At 36.3% G+C, this 18920-nt stretch overlaps 1 protein-coding gene across 1 annotated transcript in view; it reads right to left on the bottom strand.

The window, feature by feature from the left end:
- Positions 1-18920, bottom strand: part of LOC123522924 (S phase cyclin A-associated protein in the endoplasmic reticulum-like) — an 89141-nt gene that overhangs the window by 65575 nt on the left and 4646 nt on the right. Inside the window, exons 2-8 of the mRNA XM_045300456.2 lie at positions 9457-9586; positions 7461-7684; positions 5204-5307; positions 4718-4858; positions 2460-2641; positions 1658-1787; positions 51-720 (exon numbers count right to left, since the gene is read on the bottom strand). Of these exons, the coding sequence (XP_045156391.2) occupies positions 51-720; positions 1658-1787; positions 2460-2641; positions 4718-4858; positions 5204-5307; positions 7461-7684; positions 9457-9586 (1581 nt within the window). The remainder of the gene's footprint in view (positions 1-50; positions 721-1657; positions 1788-2459; positions 2642-4717; positions 4859-5203; positions 5308-7460; positions 7685-9456; positions 9587-18920) is intronic.

Below are 18920 nucleotides of genomic sequence, written 5' to 3'. Positions count from 1 at the left end.
CATAAAAAAATTAACATAGTTCACAAATGACAGAACAAAGTTCTACTTACATCATCAATCTGCTTCACAGAGTTATCTTCATCTTGTTCCAGCTCTATTCTGTCTTCACCTTCTACTTTCTCGATTTCAGATTCTTTTTCCTTTTCTGTTTCAGATACATCTTTAACTGCACCTTCACTAGTATCAGTCTGTCCACTACTACTTGCAACACTTAGGTCAGTTTGGCTATCATTAACACTTTTAGCTCCAACTTCCTCTTCTTTTGCAACAGTCTGTTTTGCACCTTTTCCTGCACTTTTAGCAACATCTGGTCCCTTTGCTGCTGGTTTCCGGCTATGTGATTTTGTTTTAGTTACACTGCTCTTATTATTAGAGTCTTTCAGATCTTTGGTTCCCTTAAGTCTACTTTCAAAACTCCTCCTAGGTAATCCTGGAGATTTCTTAGTTGTAACATTTTCTGCCTTTTTAATCTCATTTGCTAAGTTTGAATTTGGACGGTTCTCTTTTTCACTATCTTTACTATCGGTTCTCGGCCTCAAAGGAGGTTTTGAGATATCTCCATTTGGAATGGTTTCCACCTTATTTCTCTGTGGTGTTGTTTCCAGCTTGTCCTCAGATGGACTGGTTCCCACTTTAGTGGTATTTTGACGGTTGCCTATTTTGGAATGATTTGATTTTCGTTGGTATTTCTTCATTGATGCACTTGGCTCTGAGACAGATCTATAGGAAACAAAAGATGCAAATTTAATTTTGAGAAAATTTACTTAAGGAATAAATCTGGTTGAAATAATACAAATTTACACCAATACCAATCAGTGCAACATTTAATATTAACACTTTTTATAAGTTTCACAAAAACAAGATAAATCTATTAGGCATGCATTTAATGACACCTGATAAAACAGAAGTAAGCTAAAATATGATTTTTGAGTCATTCAACAATTATTCTCATTTACGAGAAAACATTTTTAATTTCACACTTAAATGACGGTTGTCTCTTTCACAATGAAACGCTGACAAACCCTAATCATTTTAAATAATAATCATTCAGTTTTGTCGGCATGAAATGTCTTTGTTTTGACCAAAATGGATATTTTGAAGCAATGTGAATTCAAGGACTTTGAAATTTAAAGGTTAAAGAAACTGAATTTTTACTTGTTTGTTGGAATTTCATTTCGTGAATTTATACAAACTATGAAATCCAACAAAAATTAGTCTTCTGTGAATATCAAGGATGTTACAGAATTCAATCAAAACAACAACTACATTTATCCCTGATGATTTGTTTTGTTGGGTTTAACATTGCCCTCGCCCAATAATAGGTTTTATGGCAACTTTTAAGCTTTTATTATGGAGGAAGACCCTAAGAGGGCACTGCATGGACTATTTCTTCACAGGCGGGCACCTGGGTAAAATCAATTACCTTCCGTAAGCCAGCTGAATGGCTTTCTCACATGAAGAAATCAAGGCCCTGATTGAGATGAAGGGCTAATGTAGCTGAAAACTAGAAGAATGTTTATAAAGTTATAAACATTCCAGAGTTTGGTCATGTGTTCCACTTTTCCTCTTTTTTTAAAATTACTGTACTTTTTACTTAACATTTTTGCATGTTTTTCTCCTGAATGAGACCCATGTTTTGCTACATTTGTAATTTTACCTTGTGAGTTTGTGATGTTCATTCTTGATGACTGTATGTAGGTTTTCTAGGGACCGTTGTGAAGGGGACCCCCAAGATTTCGTCTTCCCACCCCGATGAACTGTCTCCCAGCCATCGTCCTCTTCTGATTCTATAAACAACAAAAAGAAGTCAATGTGTAACAGCTTACCAAACTTATATACTAAGATACTTGATTGTCTCCAAACAGTATCTGAATAAATTTAAATATTTTAGTTTTCAATTAGATTCTAGTTAAACTGTGCCAAGAGAATAATGTTTTACACGCTATGCTTAAGGATTAAAAAAAAATTATATGAAAGACTTTAGAATCCTGCGTTTTTGCTATTATTTGTCAATTAGTTGAAATCTTATTTTTTTATAGGAAATCATGTGAAACTATTGGCTATTTATATGATTTATGAGGAAGATTTTCAAGAACACTGAGAACTAAATATCTGACATCATCAACAAAAGCCGTCACTGAGACAGCCATAACAATCTCGGCCCTGTTTTACAATGGAATAGGGGTTGCATCAGTAATTAAGCAAGCCCACTTTATAAACATCCAATCATTACCTTCTACTAACAAAACATAACGTCCTTCAGCAATTGCAAAAGATCTATCTGCAGGTGTATCTTCAGACAAGAATAATTTTACACTGCACTTGATTTGTATATAATTCACATGGCAAATAACTCATATCTACCGAAGTTTGGGTCAAAAGACCACTTTTTGAACAGTTTCTTCAATGAGCAAATTATATGAATTTTTGTAACCAATTAATTTTGTAAAGACCCTTACCATTTATCTCCCTGTAAGAATCTGATTCTGTCAAAGATGATGGAACAGGGGAAAGAACTGGTGGTTCCGGTAACACAGGATGATCTACCTTCATGGGAGTTACTTCCCTTGAACTGTCAGTGCCAGGACTGCTAGTGATACCTTTCACTCTGTCTGCCCAACTATTCCCTGTATTTTGGACACTGAAATTTACAAAGTAATCTAGAATGATGCCATTTGTATAGTGTGTATATATATATATATTTATATATATATATATATAACCTTTTAACAATGTTTCTACCAGTAACCCTCTTTTATATAGCAACTATACACATCATCGAAGAAACAGGACATCTCAAGTCGTGAACTGCAAACTGCATCTTACTACACATCTTGCATAAAATACTACAGATATTTTCTCAAAAACATTATTTCAAAAGGTATACGAAGATATTCCAAAAAATGTGTGTTTGTCAGCAACTTAACAATTTTTCACAAGACGTGGAATTGGAGTGACTTCAGATTCATTTGTCTTCTATCAAACCGTCATCGTGAACATACACTTAATCCAGATATCCAACTCACAAAGGGGCCTCCGTAGCTGAGTGGTTAGGAGCTCTAACTTAAAATCAAAGGCCTGAATGGCCTGAGTCGGCTAATGATTGATGTACTGACAGTATAGTCTACCAGTTTCAGTTTGTTTTTAGTTTTTTTCTTAAAATTTCATAACACAGCTCGATATTTACCCAAAATATTATATCCGGATAAGATTACACTTTTCTCCAGTTTGAACAATATATTTTACAAATTGTGATGGTACGAAGACATTTAGCAGCAATTGGCAGTATCTGACATTGAAGTTTACGGTTAAATTACCTCTTATTTAAATCTTTTCATAAAAAAGTTGTTTCGTTTCGTGAAAGCAGCCAAACATAGACAATCTACTTTCGATTTCAAAAACTACAAGAAAATACAATTTAATGTTTCGCCGATTTGTTTATTTCTCGAAAAATAAGAATTAAAATCATTTTTAATATCAGTAGTAACTAAACAAGCCAGTAAGAGCTTCTTCTTCCGATAATTTATCTGTTTACTGACTGCAAAATTCAACCCACGCAAAGTTTATAGAAATCATACGATGCGTGTTTACGTTCAATGTGGGAGAATTAAGGCTGATCGGCTATGTTACCTATGCATCCAGACGATTCAGATTTTGTTTTTAAAAAAGCATTGTGTGCGTTTCTGTAATTTTATACACGTTTTTATATGCTTAGAAATTATTAGACATGCGTATTTGCATTATTTCTATACGTAATTTACGCTAATACGCATCTTATCTGGAGCCCTGTGGAACTATTTTTTGTCTTTCGCTGGATGTTACCCAAGCTTTGTAAGCCTGCGCAATTCTTAAAATGCACATTTATGCTTAATGAGTTATATTCGAGTATTGCACAATTACAAGTCATAAATATGACAGATTACATCGTATATTGGTCATAGCAAAGGGAATTGACACAACTTAACTTCATTCATGCAGTGAACTGTTTGAAGCTTAAGAAATCTAATGGAACTACATCCCTTCACTGTGTTATTTGGTCCATTTAGAGAATCGTTGGATAGCAAGGACTCGTCAAAAGGCTTTCAGCCTTTAGCCAACTCAAAAATCACTGACCGCTCACCTATTACTCTGGGCGTTGAATTCTTCATGTGAGGAAGCCATCTAGCTGGCATACGGAAGGTTGGTGGTTCTACCCAGGTGAATTGATGTACATAGGAACACCTGGGGTCTTCCTCCACCATCAAAGCTGTAAAGTCGCTATATGACCTATGCTTGTGTCGGTGTGACGTTAAACCAAAGTCAAACTCACAACCTCTCGACTCATAGTCTTATGTTCAACCTTCTATAACTGAGCTAACATGGAGGGCTTCTTTCGATATGGGAACTTGTTTCTTTGCATTGTTGGGTTTAAAGATGCTTTGACACAAATTTAGATGATATGGCCACTTTCCAGCTTTAGATGATAGATGAAGACACCAGGTAAACCTCTGGGAACTATCTTCTTACAGGTAGGTACCAGGGTAGAATCACAAACCTTCCATAAGCCAAGTGAATCACTTCCTCACACGAAAGAATTCTATACCTTATGGGAGGTATCGAATCCATAAAAGTACTAGGAAAGTAATTCAGCCAGAGACCTTCAACACTCAGCCCCTGCAATATATGAACTGGAGTGGATAATAACATGAAAACTTAAACATACTCTGATAGATCTTACCTTGATTTTACGGCTAAGTTTTGTTCTGGATATGAAAAATTGAGAGCTCTCTGAGCTGGGCTCGGAGAAGTACGATGGCCCATTCCACTAGGTGACTTGCCTGGAGACATCTTGCGTACTTCCCAGGCAATAGATGCAGGCCTGGATATATAAGAACATTTCTTAATGAGCCTCCATGAAAACCAGACACTTTCGAAAGTAAGAAATACCTATCATGATTGTCAGTTATGTTGCATTTTTTTAAATGACAACTATTGAAAACTTTTGATCATTTATAATAATATTATCCACAAAATATTTTTTTATGGTTGTAGCTGTGACTAGATTGATTAAGTGTGATCAGAATGTACTGTGATTGCTAGGTAGTGTAATAATTTCAAAAGAGACTCAAGTCTTAACCTGTTAATAATGATTTACCAACAAAACTACAGCAAAAGCACTGAAGCTAAGAGTACAAACTCCTCACTTTTAGCTAGAGGTACTCACCTGTCTCCTTCCTTGGTTGCTTGCTCAAATTCTTTCTGTACATGTAACCGCTCTATAAGGGACTGGAAATCTTTAGTGCTTTGTTCTAACATCATAATCACTTCCTACAAATATAACATAAAGCAAATGATTACAAAGAAAAGCGGACACAGTGGCCCATTGGTAACACTAACTACAAAACCAGAGGTTGTGAGTTTGAGCCCCCACCACTCGTCTAACTGAAAATTACTAACACTGGGAGTCCTGTGTATGGGTGCTTTACACCTGGCACACTGAAGAACCAGGCAAGCTTCTGGAATTGGAGCATCTTCGGTACCTTGCACTATCCTCCCATTAACATCACTAACAGTCTTCTGGAGGAGTCATCCATATGGGTTACCAGTTGTGACAGGCTAAAGTGTTCTCCAGTTGTTGAGCAGCAACACAGTTTGGCTACAAGGTCACTTTGAACTTTCCAAATGACCTACTAACTCAGACAGGTACTCTGATTGGTCAGTTAGAATACCTGATGTCATGATAAATATTACTCAACCAAGAAAACTGATTTTCTAAGTCCAAAAGGGGCAATAATTCTTGAAAAAAGCAGGATGGAGTTATGTTTCTTGATGTACAGGGTCAGCTTATGATGGTGAACAAGTGTTGCAAGTTTCAAAGCAATAGCTTTTAAGAGAAAAAGTTGACCTAAACATAAAACTTACCAAGAAATCTGATATTTTTTAAGTCCAAAAGGGGCCATAAATCTTGCAAAAAGCTGGATGGAGTTATGTTTCTTGCTGTACAGGGTCAGCTTATGATGGTGAACAAGTGTTACAAGTTTTAAAGCAATAGCTTTGATAATTTAGGAGAAAAGCTGACCTAAACATAAAACTTAACCAAGAATTTTCTAAGTCCAAATGGGGCAATAATTCTTGCAAAAAGCAGGATGGAGTTATGTTTCTTGATGTACAGGGTCAGCTTTTGATGGTGAACAAGTGTTGCAAGTTTCAAAGCAATAGCTTTGATAGTTTAGGAGAAAAGTTGACCTAAACATAAAACTTAACCAAGAAATCTGATATTTTCTAAGTACAAAAGGGGCCATAAATCTTGCAAAAAGCAGGATGGAGTTATGTTTCTTGCTGTGCAGGGTCAGCTTATGATGGTGAACATGTGTTGCAAGTTTCAAAGTAATAGCTTTGATAGTTTAGGAGAAAAGCTGACCTAAACATAAAACTTAACCAGGCAATGCCGACGCCGACGCCACTAAAGTGATGACAATACTTCATCATTTTTTTTTCAAAAAATCAGATGAGCTAAAAATAATTACTTGAAAACATACTAGTATTTATTAAGGAAAGCAGAATATGTGTAATTATCAACCTGAGAATACGCTAACAATATGCATTGAAGTAAATCCTTTTGTTACATTTTGTAAAGGTGTGAAATGCATTTTTCATACTTCAGTATGTTTTCTCGCTTCCATACTCGCCTATGTCAGTTTACGGTACATAGCTTTGCTTATTTTGTATCTGTCAACAAATGAATGGAATTTAATTAAATTATGATAATCTTTACCTTTCTGAAACATAACCAAACTCGTGCTTTTTTGTTTTGACGTATTTAAGGCCAAACTAGAAATGTGTCCATGGGACACAGATGCCCCCACTACATGACAAAGGACACAAATTTTTTCCTAGGTCAGAGAACATAACTCCTACAATACTGAATGAATCTGGATGCGAAACCCCAGGTGCACAACTGCACATGCTGACCAACATTCCTTTAAACTTTGGTGACTCTAGGACAAATACTTTTGGAGCTACGCGCGTCACAACATTCAAATGACTAATTTTTAACTAAGTCTGGGGCCATAACTCCTACATGACTGAATGAATCTGGACATGAAACCCCAGGTACACAACTGCACATGCTGACCAACGTTCCTGTAAACTTTGGTGACTCTAGGTCAAATACTTTTGGAGCTACGCGCGACACAACATTAAAATGACTAATTTTTAACTAAGTCAGGGGCCATAACTCCTACATGACTGAATGAACTTGTCTTAACCAGCCAACTGCCTTCAGCAACCAGATTGTGCTGCTCTCTTGGCTGGCTGTTAAATACAGGTTTGACTATTTTACAAACATCTACATTTTGGTGTAAGTTCAAAGTTCTAATAAAACTTACTGAAGATATTAATCTATGTTTTGTCATCTGTTACTTTTTAATCTTTTAATAAGGATGGTGAATTATTTTTGAAATAATGTGACATTTCCTTACCCGACATTCGAGAGCACTCTCATCCTGCTCACATGTCTCATAGATGGCATCAACTGCCCTCTGTAGATTGTCAAACAGGAACTTCCAATACCTTGCCCTCAAGTCTGGTTTCTTACCACCATCAGATTTCGGAGACTTTGTAAGTTCCGATTTGAGACTTGATTTAAGATCATTCGCTTCTTTTGGTTGCGGTTTATTACGAGCCTGTCGTGCCCTTGATCGATCTGTTAAATTGGTTAAAACAAAATGCATTATATCACAATATCATATGCTCATTCTGCTGTCATGACAGGAAATATACTTCTTAAAAAAATTGCTAACTTCTGATGGTCATCATGAATAAACAAGAGCTGTCACTAATGGTGACAAATGCCCCCGCAGTGCCTTGACCTTTGACCTGGTGACCCCGAAGTCAATAGGGGTCGTGTACTCAATAAGTACTATCAGCATGTGAAGTTTGAAGGTCCTGGGTGCAGTGGTTCGCGAGTAATTTAGTGCCTTCATGCAAAAAATTAACATTGGCCCCTGTGACCTTGACCTTTGACCTGGTGACCTCAAAGTCAGTAGGGGTCGTGTACTCAATAAGTACTATCAGCATGTGAAGTTTGAAGGTCCTGGGTGCAGTGGTTCGTGAGTAAAGTGCCTTCATGCAAAAAGTTAACGTTGTGATGAACGAACTAACGAACGAATGGACGGACAGTTGAAAATTAATATGCCTCCCTTGGGGGGCATAAAAATCACCCATTTTTCTTTACTTGTTCAGACTAAAACACAGAACTCTTGTACAAAAATGCTATAAGTTATATGCTTAATTGTCTGGTTATTCCACAGGCATCATATACCTATGTTGTCCAAAAACTAAGAAGTAATAAATGTAAAACAAGAACTGTCACTAAAAAAGTAATGAATGCAAATTACATATGTTTGTGCCACTGCCTGGAGGTTAGGACTTAGGGTTAGTATCCTTGCCAGAGACCTAAGACGTTCAGACCGACTTGAGTGCCATACACTTTCTCATCTATCTTGAAATTGGTGTGAAATTTTCATTGGAACCATTGGAATTGCTTCAGAATTACAGCTTTCAGACAAATGGACAAACTAACTAAAGGACAGACTCACTACTGTGCGAGTCATAAACTGTGAGTCTAAAATAGTACATTGTATATGGTTTAACTATAAAATTCTGAAACAGTGAAGAGAATCTTTCTTAAGGTGATGTCACTTTTTGAATTTCCGGTGAATAACAAGAAACCAAAGAACATTTAGTTCTTTCCAAAAACTGTTATATTATGATTCAACCAAATAGTTTCCTTTGTCTACCAGAAAGGAACAATTCTTATATCTTAATATTGAGATTTGGTACCTTTATAACAGACAATAAACTATAACAATAGACATTCATATGTGACGTCGGTGAGCTCAACAAAGCAATTTCAAGCACAAATATTAATGTGGAATATATTTAGTAAGTTACACACTACAATATCCGTCCAAGATACTTTCAAAAACAATGCATTTGCAGAATAGAGAGATAAAAATAATCTTGACAGCTCGTGAAAACTAATGACAAATTTTGACAGGTATATGATGACTCGTGACCTAATTATTTTTTTCCTGTTATTTCTAACTTCCAATTTGATTTTCATAAAATGGGTATTCTTTATTGTAGCTTATAACTCATACATTAAAACAGTAAAAGAATATATTGTTACCTCACTGTCGTTTTGTCTATCCATCTCTCGTACGAATTCCTATTGTTTCAGTCATTTGTCAGTAATTAGAGCAACTCACAGTGTTGCAGTCAAACAAAATACATCCCTTATTTTCACATAGATATTGAGGATTTATCTAATGAGCACATGTATTGGAAACACAATTTCAATACCGACTGTGTATTGTAATAATGCTAAACTATCTCAGCCGTGACGTTTCCTTAACTGTTATTACAATCACAAACAAGAAAAATGTACAAGAACTGTAGTAGGTAAATGTGTACCTGTGCCTTGCTGATTACTCTGTACTGGCACATGATAGAGTACGAGATTCCGTGCAGTCCTCCCCTCCTCCTGTACGATCTTCTTTACTCTGTCAGAGGCATTCATCCTTGAAGAGCCGCCATCACGATACTGTAAGAAAATGTGAATGCTCAGACTGAGTGACCACAAGCACTGTTTTGCTTGTTGTACAGTACAACTTGTATTAAGAGACCACCCAAGTGATCTCTGAACACAAATGGTCTCTTTATAGAACACTTTAGCATGCAAAACCACAGGTATTTTATATAGAATTTTAAATAAAACAGACTCTATTTTGACAGGCCTCACTGTTCAAAGCCAGGATTTTCATGCTTTTTCAGTGACAATGTAAGGTTAAAAGGTAGGACTGGAGCAGGTATTTAATAGACATGGTCTCTCGAGCAAGTTTGACTGTAATTGATTACTTTCATGATAAAATCCTGTTTTATCTCACTGTTTTGTTTGTTACAATTCAATGTCACAGTCAGCCTATGAACAAAAATCTTGCGATATGATTTTTGTGGGATGTGAAAGTCTTGTCCTAGATTTTGACACATTGTTTTGATTTGGGGGCAAGAATGTCTGGTAAATACAGCATTTTTTTTATTCTACTTGTAGGTATGGCTCATTCCTCATTTACTATGAAATCATTAATATTCGTAGGGGACTAACTTTTGTGGATAGAGTGAATAAACAAAATTAAATCCTTATGAACCAAATAAAATGCCAATCCATTTCATATTTACGGTAACAGTTTAAAATTGGAAAAATCCATGAATTTGTATCTCTGCAATCACGAAATTAAATGATTTTACATCAGTTCATTAGACACATTCTGGCTTAATTCTGTCTAATCAACTGCCCAGCACGCTTTGTATAAATTATGTACAATTTTTGTTTGTATTGGTAACTGCCATGTTGTGTCAAACAAGTAAAAACTTAAACTCATCGCCACAATAATTCCATATCTTCTTTCTAGCAACAATGTTTTTAGCCTAATTTTATCACTATTTTTAAAAATCCAGGACAGTAACAATGGTTACCTGTCATGATTATTATCCCAAAAACAGTTTTTATTACCACATCTCTACACAACAACATAATTTTATATGTATATGTAATACAATCATGATTAATTAATCCATAATAGCTAAGGTAACATCCTTCTGAATGACATCCACTGCATAATAAATGAAGTAAAACACTCTCTGTATATGACCTTGAAAGTTTCTTTACAAGTTGTAATTCCTACAGGTTTTGTTGTATATAGATACAGGTTCTGATATATGACTGAATACTCACACACACACAGATAAGCTGCAGGTTTTTCTCATGCTTTTGAATATACATGTTTTATTATCATTACAGGTAAATAAACACTTAACAGTACTTAAGGCCAAGCATAAATTTGTTTCTCAATTCTCAAGGCTAAACGAAGCCAAGCATTTGTTTCATGTTTTAAGCATCTATTTAGGCTAAAATAAAACAAAACTTCTGCTTCTCTGATATTAAGTCTAAATGAAATCAAACATTTGTTTCCCTGTTCCTTAGGCTAAAGGAACTGAGCATTTTTTCATCCTTAAAGAGGCACTACAAAATAACTGTATTCTTCTGTATTTCCATGATGGTAATTATACATGGTTTGCCTGAAAAAATTGAGAAGTACAAGTATCTTGTTACAAACTGACAGTGACATAAATAAGGCCAAGACAATGTGTTTAACGTATAAACATATTATTTAATTAATGTAGAAGCATGAAAATTTCTTATAAGATTAAGATGAGTCTATAACATACTTTGTTTCTACAGTGTAAGACAGTTATTATTAGCTATACTGAAAAGAAAATGACTGAATAAGTTTGCGAAAGAAGTTATGAAAACACATTTATTCAGCGAGGGCCTAAAATGTCCATCTGTCATCTTGCAGAATAGCTGTATTATACCAGTATTATCAAAATAATATGCATGAATTTCATGTGGCAGGAAAAAGTAGATCATTAGATTGTGGTGGGTCTTTAAGGCTAATGAATATCAGGCAGTTGTTTCTGTTCCTAATACTAAAAGAAACTAGAAAATGCTTTTGTAAAAAAGCGCATGTCTCCCCAAATGCAAAGTCCTATAGGCAAGAAGTCAATAGGGGTCAGGAGCGAAAGTCAAAGAGACACTGATGGTTGGCTGCAATAGGGATCATCTACTTGGCATGTCCAGTCATCCCGCTAAATTTCAACACTCTCGGCCTAGTGGTTCTCAAGTCACTGTTCAGGCTCCTGTGACCTTGACATTTGATCAAGTGACCTCAAAATAAATAGGGGTCATCTACTCTGAATGTCCAATCATCCTATTAAGTTTCAACATTGTAGGTCAAGTGGTTCTCAAGTTATTTCCAAAAAATGATTTTACATGAACAGGCCCCTGTGACCTTGACCTTTAATTGACTGACTCCAAAATCAATAGGGGTCATCTACTCTGCATGTTCAATCATCCTATGAAGTTTCAACATTCTGGGTCAAGTGGTTCTCAAGTTATTGATCGGAACTGGTTATCTATGTTCAGGACCCTGTGACCTTGACCTTTAACGGAGTGACCCCAAAAACAACAGGGGTCATTTACTCTGTATGAACAATCATCCTATGAAGTTTCAACATTCTGGGTTGAGAGGTTCTCAAGTTATTGATTGGAAATGGTTTTCCATGTTCAGGCCCCTGTGACCTTGACCTTTAATAGAGTGACCCCAAAATCGTTAGGGGTCATCTACTCTGCATGACCAATCATCCTATGAAGTTTCATCATTCTTGGTCAAGTGGTTCTCAAGTTACTGACCGGAAATGGTTTTCAATGTTCAGGCCCCTGTGGCCTTGACCTTTCATAGAGTGACCCCAAAATCGTTAGGGGTCATCTACTCTGCATGACCAATCATCCTATGAAGTTTCAACATTCTGGGTCAAGTGGTTCTCAAGTTACTGACCGGAAATGGTTTTCAATGTTCAGGCCCCTGTGGCCTTGACCTTTCACAGAGTGACCCCAAAATCGATAGGGGTCATCTACTCTGCATGACCAATCATCCTATTAAGTTTCAACATTCTGGGTCAAGTGGTTCTAAAGTTACTGACCGGAAATGGTTTTCAATGTTCAGGCCCCTGTGACCTTGACCTTTAATGGAGTGACCCCAAAATCGATAGGGGTCATCTACTTAGCATGTACAATCATCCTATGAAGTTTCAACATTCTGGGTGAAGTGGTTCTCCAGTTATTGATCAGAAATGGTTTTCCATGTTCAGGCCCCTGTGACCTTGACATTCGATGGAGTGACCCCAAAATCAATAGGGGTCATCTACTCTTCATGATCAATCATCCTATGAAGTTTCAAAATTCTGGGTCAAGTGGTTCTCTAGTTATTGATCGGAAATGGTTTTCAATGTTCAGGCCCCTGTGACCTTGACCTTTGACGGAGTGACCCCAAAATCAATAGGGGTCATCTACTCTTCATGATCAATCATCCTATGAAGTTTCAACATTCTGGGTCAAGTGGTTCTCTAGTTATTGATCGGAAATGGTTTTCAATGTTCAGGCCCCTGTGAATTTGACCTTTGACGGAGTGACCCCAAAATCAATAGGGGTCATCTACTCTTCATGATCAATCATCCTATGAAGTTTCAACATTCTGGGTCAAGTGGTTCTCTAGTTATGATCGGAAATGGTTTTCAATGTTCAGGCCCCTGTGACCTTGACCTTTACGGAGTGACCCCAAAATCATAGGGGTCATCTACCTTCATGATCAATCATCCTATGAAGTTTCAACATTCTGGGTCAAGTGGTTCTCCAGTTATTGATCGGAAATGGTTTTCCATGTTCAGGCCCCTGTGACCTTGACCTTTCACGAGAGTGACCCCAAAATCAATAGGGGTCATCTACTCTCATGACCAATCATCCTATGAAGTTTCAACATTCTGGGTCAAGTGGTTCTCAGTTATTGATCGGAAATGGTTTTCAATGTTCAGGCCCCTGTGACTTGACCTTTGACGAGTGACCCCAAAATCATAGGGGTCATCTACTCTCATGACAATCATCCTATAAGTTTCAACATTCTGGGTCAAGTGGTCTCAAGTATTGACGGAAATGGTTTTCAATGTTCAGGCCCTGTGACTTGACCTTTGACGGAACCCCAAAATCGAAAGGGGTCATCTACTTCATGACAATCATCCTATGAGTTTCAACATTCTGGGAAGTGGTCTCAGTTATTGATCGGAAATGGTTTTCATGTTCAGGCCCCTGTGACCTTGACCTTTAGAGTGACCCAAAATCAATAGGGGTCATCTATCTTCATGACAATCATCCTATGAAGTTTCAACATTCTGGGTCAAGTGGTTCTAGTTATTGACGAAATGGTTTTCAATGTTCAGGCCCTGTGACATTGACCTTTACAGAGTGACCCCAAAACAGTTAGGGTCATCTACTCTCATACAACATCCTATAAGTTTCAACATTCTGGGTCAAGTGGTTCTCAGTTATGTCGGAAATGGTTTCAATGTCAGGCCTGGACTTGACTTTAAGAGTGACCCAAAATCATAGGGCATCAGCTTGCTGTCATCAAGCTAAACTAAGAAGTTTCAATTCTGTTCAATGGTCTAGTAAGATCGAAATGGTTTTCCAGTTTAAGGCTTGACCTTGACCTATGATGGAGTGACCCCAAAATCAATAGGCATCTACTCTTCATGTTAATATCCTAATGAATTAAACATTCTGGGTATGTTCTCTAGTTATTGATCGAAATGGTTTTCTGTTAGGCTGACAAAATCCCAAGTTTTTCCATCAAGGCCCAAAATGAAAGCAGCTGCTTGCTTTCAATGACAAATCAGATCTAGTTAGAATCTATATCAACATTTGTGTCAATGGTTCTCCATTATTGAACGAAAATGTTTTCCATTTCAAGGCCTGATGACCTTGACCTTGATGGTGACCCCAAATCAATAGGTGTATCACTCTTCATGCCAATCACTGTGAAGTTTCAACATTCTGGTTTAAGTGTATCTCTAGTTATTGATCGAAATGGTTCAATGTTCAGGCCTGTGACCTTTGTGACCTTTCGACTGAGTTGACCCAAAATCAAATGGTCTCTACTCTTCAGCCATACATCCTATAAGTTTCAACATTCTGGTTCAATGGTTTCTCCAGTTAATGTCGAAATGAGTGTCAGTTCAGCGTGTTACTCTTTACAGAACTGACAAGAACAAGATGGTCATCTACTTTCAAACCAATTATCTATAGTAACCAACATTGGAGTTATCTATTATATCAAAGCATTTAGTTGTACTGACCTCTTCAAGTGACCCAATACAATAGGGTCTATACTCCAGCAGCCCTACACCTTAAATTTAGTTCTGTTCTAATGGTAAACAGATATTGCTCGAAAGCAAGTGTGACTACGTCGGACTGGTAAGCGGACGGACGGACAGGCAAAAACAATATGTCTCTGGAGACAAATCAGCTTTTGTTTTCTGTTCTAGCTAAGGACTAAGAATTGTTGTCTGTTCTAATGGCTAAAAAAATCAAGCAGTTGTTCGTCTGTTTTAAAGGCTAAAAGAAATCAAACAGTAGTTTGTCTGTTCTACAGGCTAAAAGAAATCAAGCATTATTTGTCTGTTCTAAAGGCCAAGGGAACTAAAAGTGTTTGTGTCAATGGCTAAAAAATCAAGCTATTTGTCTGTTTAAAGCAAGAATCAGCAGTTTTGTCCATTCTAAAGGCTAAAAGAAATCAAGCATTATTTGTCTGTTCTAAAGGCTAACTGAAATCAAGCAGTTGTTTGTTTGTTCCTATATCAAGCATATGATTGTCTGTTCCTAAGGCTAAAGAAAATCATGCATCTGAATGCGCTCATAATGCTTAAGAAAACTTAGCATTTGTTTGTCTCTTCATACCGGTGAAACTGCTAAAGGAAACTTTTCTTTTGTTAAGTTGTATTTGTTTGTCAAATCATAATGCAAAAAAGTACCAAGCATCAGTTTATCTCTTTCTAAAGCTAAAGGAAACCAAGTGTACGAATTAGTTTATCTCTTTCTCCAAGCATTAGTTTATCTCTTTCAAAGCATTACTTTATCTTTAAGAAATCAAGCACTACTTTAATATCTCTTTCTAAAGCTAAAGGAAACTAAGCGTAAGCATTAGTTTATCTCTTTCTAAAACTGAAAGAAACCAAGCATTAGTTTATCTCTTTCAAACCATTACTTTATCTAAACGAAACCAAGCATTAGTTTATCTTTTTCAAACCATTACTTTATCTAAACGAAACCAAGCATTCGTTTATCTCTTTCTAAAACTAAAGGAAACCAAGCATTAGTTTTGCTCTTTCTAGAGCTAAAAGAAACCAAGAATTAGTTTATCTCTTTCTAGAGCTGAAATAAAGTAAGTATTAGTTCATCTCCAACTAAAGCTAAAAGAAACTAAGCATAAGTTTATCTCTTTCTAGAGCTAAAAGAAACCAAGAATTAGTTTATCTTTTTCTAGAGCTGAAATAAAATAAGTATTAGTTCATCTCTAACTAAAGCTAAAAGAAACTAAGCATTAGTCTATCTCTTTCTAAAGCTAAAGGAAACCAAGCATTCATTTATCTCTTTCTAGAGCTAAAAGAAACCAAGAATTACTTTATCTCTTTCTAGAGCTAAAATAAAACAAGCAAATTCGATGAATTGGAATCCCCCGCCGAAAGGGTCAGAGTTGAGGAACGGCAAAAAAATATATCCTGCAAAAAGTTAAGAATGTTACCAAGAAGCAAATAATTTCATTAGTCAAATCAAATTAAAAGAAAATGAATGGTTTGTTTGGGTGGGTGGGGGGGGGGGGGGGTGAGGATACAACAGTTTACATATTGATTATAAATACTGGTAGAAAACGAAAAATGAAAAAAAAAAAAAAAAAAAAAAAAAGGGGGGGGGGGGGGGGGGGGGGGGGGGGGGGGGGGGGGGGGGGGGGGTGACCAATGTAAGGTGGTGACCAGGTGTAGGTACACAACATCACATGTTTATAATAAATGTGCATGGAAAAGAATGGAAGAAGTTTAATGAAATTCTTCCAATTGGTTGGTTTGTTATGTACAGATCTGTGGATTTTTAAACAATTAAAGGGCAATAACTAAATGGAAAATTGACCAATCGAAAAAAAACTTGAAGGGCATCGTCGCAGTATCTTGGTTCATGTCTATTTCAAGTTTGATGAAATTCTACCTGCTAGTTACTGAGAAATGGCTGCAGACGGACATTTTTCATTAAATCAAGGGCAATAACTCTGAGGGAAATTGACCTATCAAAAAAAAAACTTGACGGGCATCAGCGCAGTATCTTGGTTCATGTCTATTTCAAATTTGATGAAATTCTACCTGTTAGTTACTGAGAAATGGCTGCAGACAGACATTTTTTATTAAATCAAGGGCAATAACTCTGAGGGAAATTGACCAATCAAAAAAAAAACTTGACGGGCATCATCGCAGTATGTTGGTTCATGTTTATTTCAAGTTTCATGAAATTCTACCAAGTAGTTACTGAGAAATGGCTGCGGACGGACGGACGGACGGACTGACGGACGGACTGACGGACGGACAACGCCATTTCAATACCCCCCTCCCGATTTCATCGGCGGGGGATAATAAGTATTAGTTCATCTCTAATTAAAGCTAAAGAAACTAAGCATTAGTTTATCTCTTTCTAAAGCTAAAAGCAGGGGTGTGGAAATCCCAATATTTTTCACTTGTCCACGGACAAATGAGACTTAGAAATCTACTTGTCCGCAGTCAAAACTTACTTGCCCAGATTTTCAACATTTTTAGCATGCATGAAAATAATAGTATTGTTTTGAACAATAATCTACAGGTAGTAACAAAAGATAAAAGGTAAGGGTAGATTTCTCGGAAGCAAACATAATACAGTGTAACTTCCGAAAACCGAACGACCTTCGGACCAACCTAAAAGTTTGGTTTTTGGAAGTTTCCGGATTTCAGAAGTTTGAAAGTTTGCAGTCAAAGTGGACGTTGTGACTATAGTTATGTTTTCTTACACGTAGGATGAAGGGGATTATTATCCTTTATAATTGTACAAGTTATAAAGTAATTAATTATCTTATTAATTCATAATAATTTATGAATTGATTAATTTATACAAACATTAAGGATAATCAATGATGTATGATAAATTTTCATTTTTGTATACAAAATAATAATAATAATAATAATAATATTTTACCATCTTTGAAGTTCTGAATTTGTCAATATTTAATTATTCTTGATAATGCATAGTTTAATCGATTTAAGTAAATCACTTAAAACATCGAACTTTCTTTCATTCAAACAATAAGAAAGTTTTCCACATGTAAGATATTTAATTCATCACGGTTTCATAAACTGAAAACAAATTAATGTAATTGTCGATTATTATTTCACATTGCATCAAATGATCATTGTGATTACAACACGTGTCAAAGTAAATGCGCGCCGCTAATAGATTAACGAAAGAACATGTTGACAACTAGCTACGGGTATTTTTGAATTAACAACATGTTAGAGACAGGTGACACATTTAATCCGGCAAATGTTTTGCTGTTCGGTATTTGGAAGTCCACTTTAGTGTTAAAATTTAAACAGTCCTTCAAAAATCGTCCGGTTTTCAGAATTCAGAAGTTCCGGTTTTCAGAAGTTAAAAATATATTGAAATAAGAACAGAAAAAAACGGGACTTTCAGTTTCGTGCGGTTTTCAAAGGTTTCCGGTTTTTAGAAGGTCCGGTTTTCGGAAGTTACACTGTATTTAAGTGTAATTCGGTAACTTTTAAAAAAAATGAGCTTCCAACACTAATGCTTGTGTTTGTCCGCGAGGTAGTCGAACATAAAACAGAAAGCCTAGAAGACTGCCCATCATGCCACGGCTTTGTATTAGGACATATGAAAGTTTCTGACTCGTACTGGCGAGCTCTTTGTAACTGACTGTTGATTTTGTCAGCAGACGAAGTTGTAACGATGAATTTGCCCAAAACTTTGTGATAACTGTTTTATGTTTCCGGTTTCTATTCGCCAAGTTACTGTGTGCAAAATCACGTGAGACCGAGACAGGGAACCAATCAGAACGCAGAAAAAGAGATGCTAAATTTAGATGCAATATGGTTTTCCCAAAACTGCTGAAAGCAAGAGGCCCCCAGCGGGTGAAACATTTGTCTCTTACATCAGATTAGTTTATAAACTCCATAACCTTGAAGCAATGTTCGGCGTTTCAAAATTATTCTTTCCATTTCTCATTTTAGATCAGAAAATTTGTGCTTGTCCGCCGACAAATGGAATGCAAAAACTCACTTGCCTGCTGTCAAAAAGTCCCGATTCGGACAAGGTGGACATAGTAATTCCACACCCCTGCTAAAAGAAACCAAGAATTAGTTTATAAATCTCTTTCTAGAGCTAAAAGAAACTAAGT

Source organism: Mercenaria mercenaria, chromosome 8 (assembly GCF_021730395.1).
Source record: "Mercenaria mercenaria strain notata chromosome 8, MADL_Memer_1, whole genome shotgun sequence".
Lineage (NCBI taxonomy): Eukaryota > Metazoa > Mollusca > Bivalvia > Venerida > Veneridae > Mercenaria > Mercenaria mercenaria.
The sequence above is the reverse complement of the archived record's forward strand: the minus strand, read 5'-3'. Positions and strand labels throughout refer to the sequence as shown.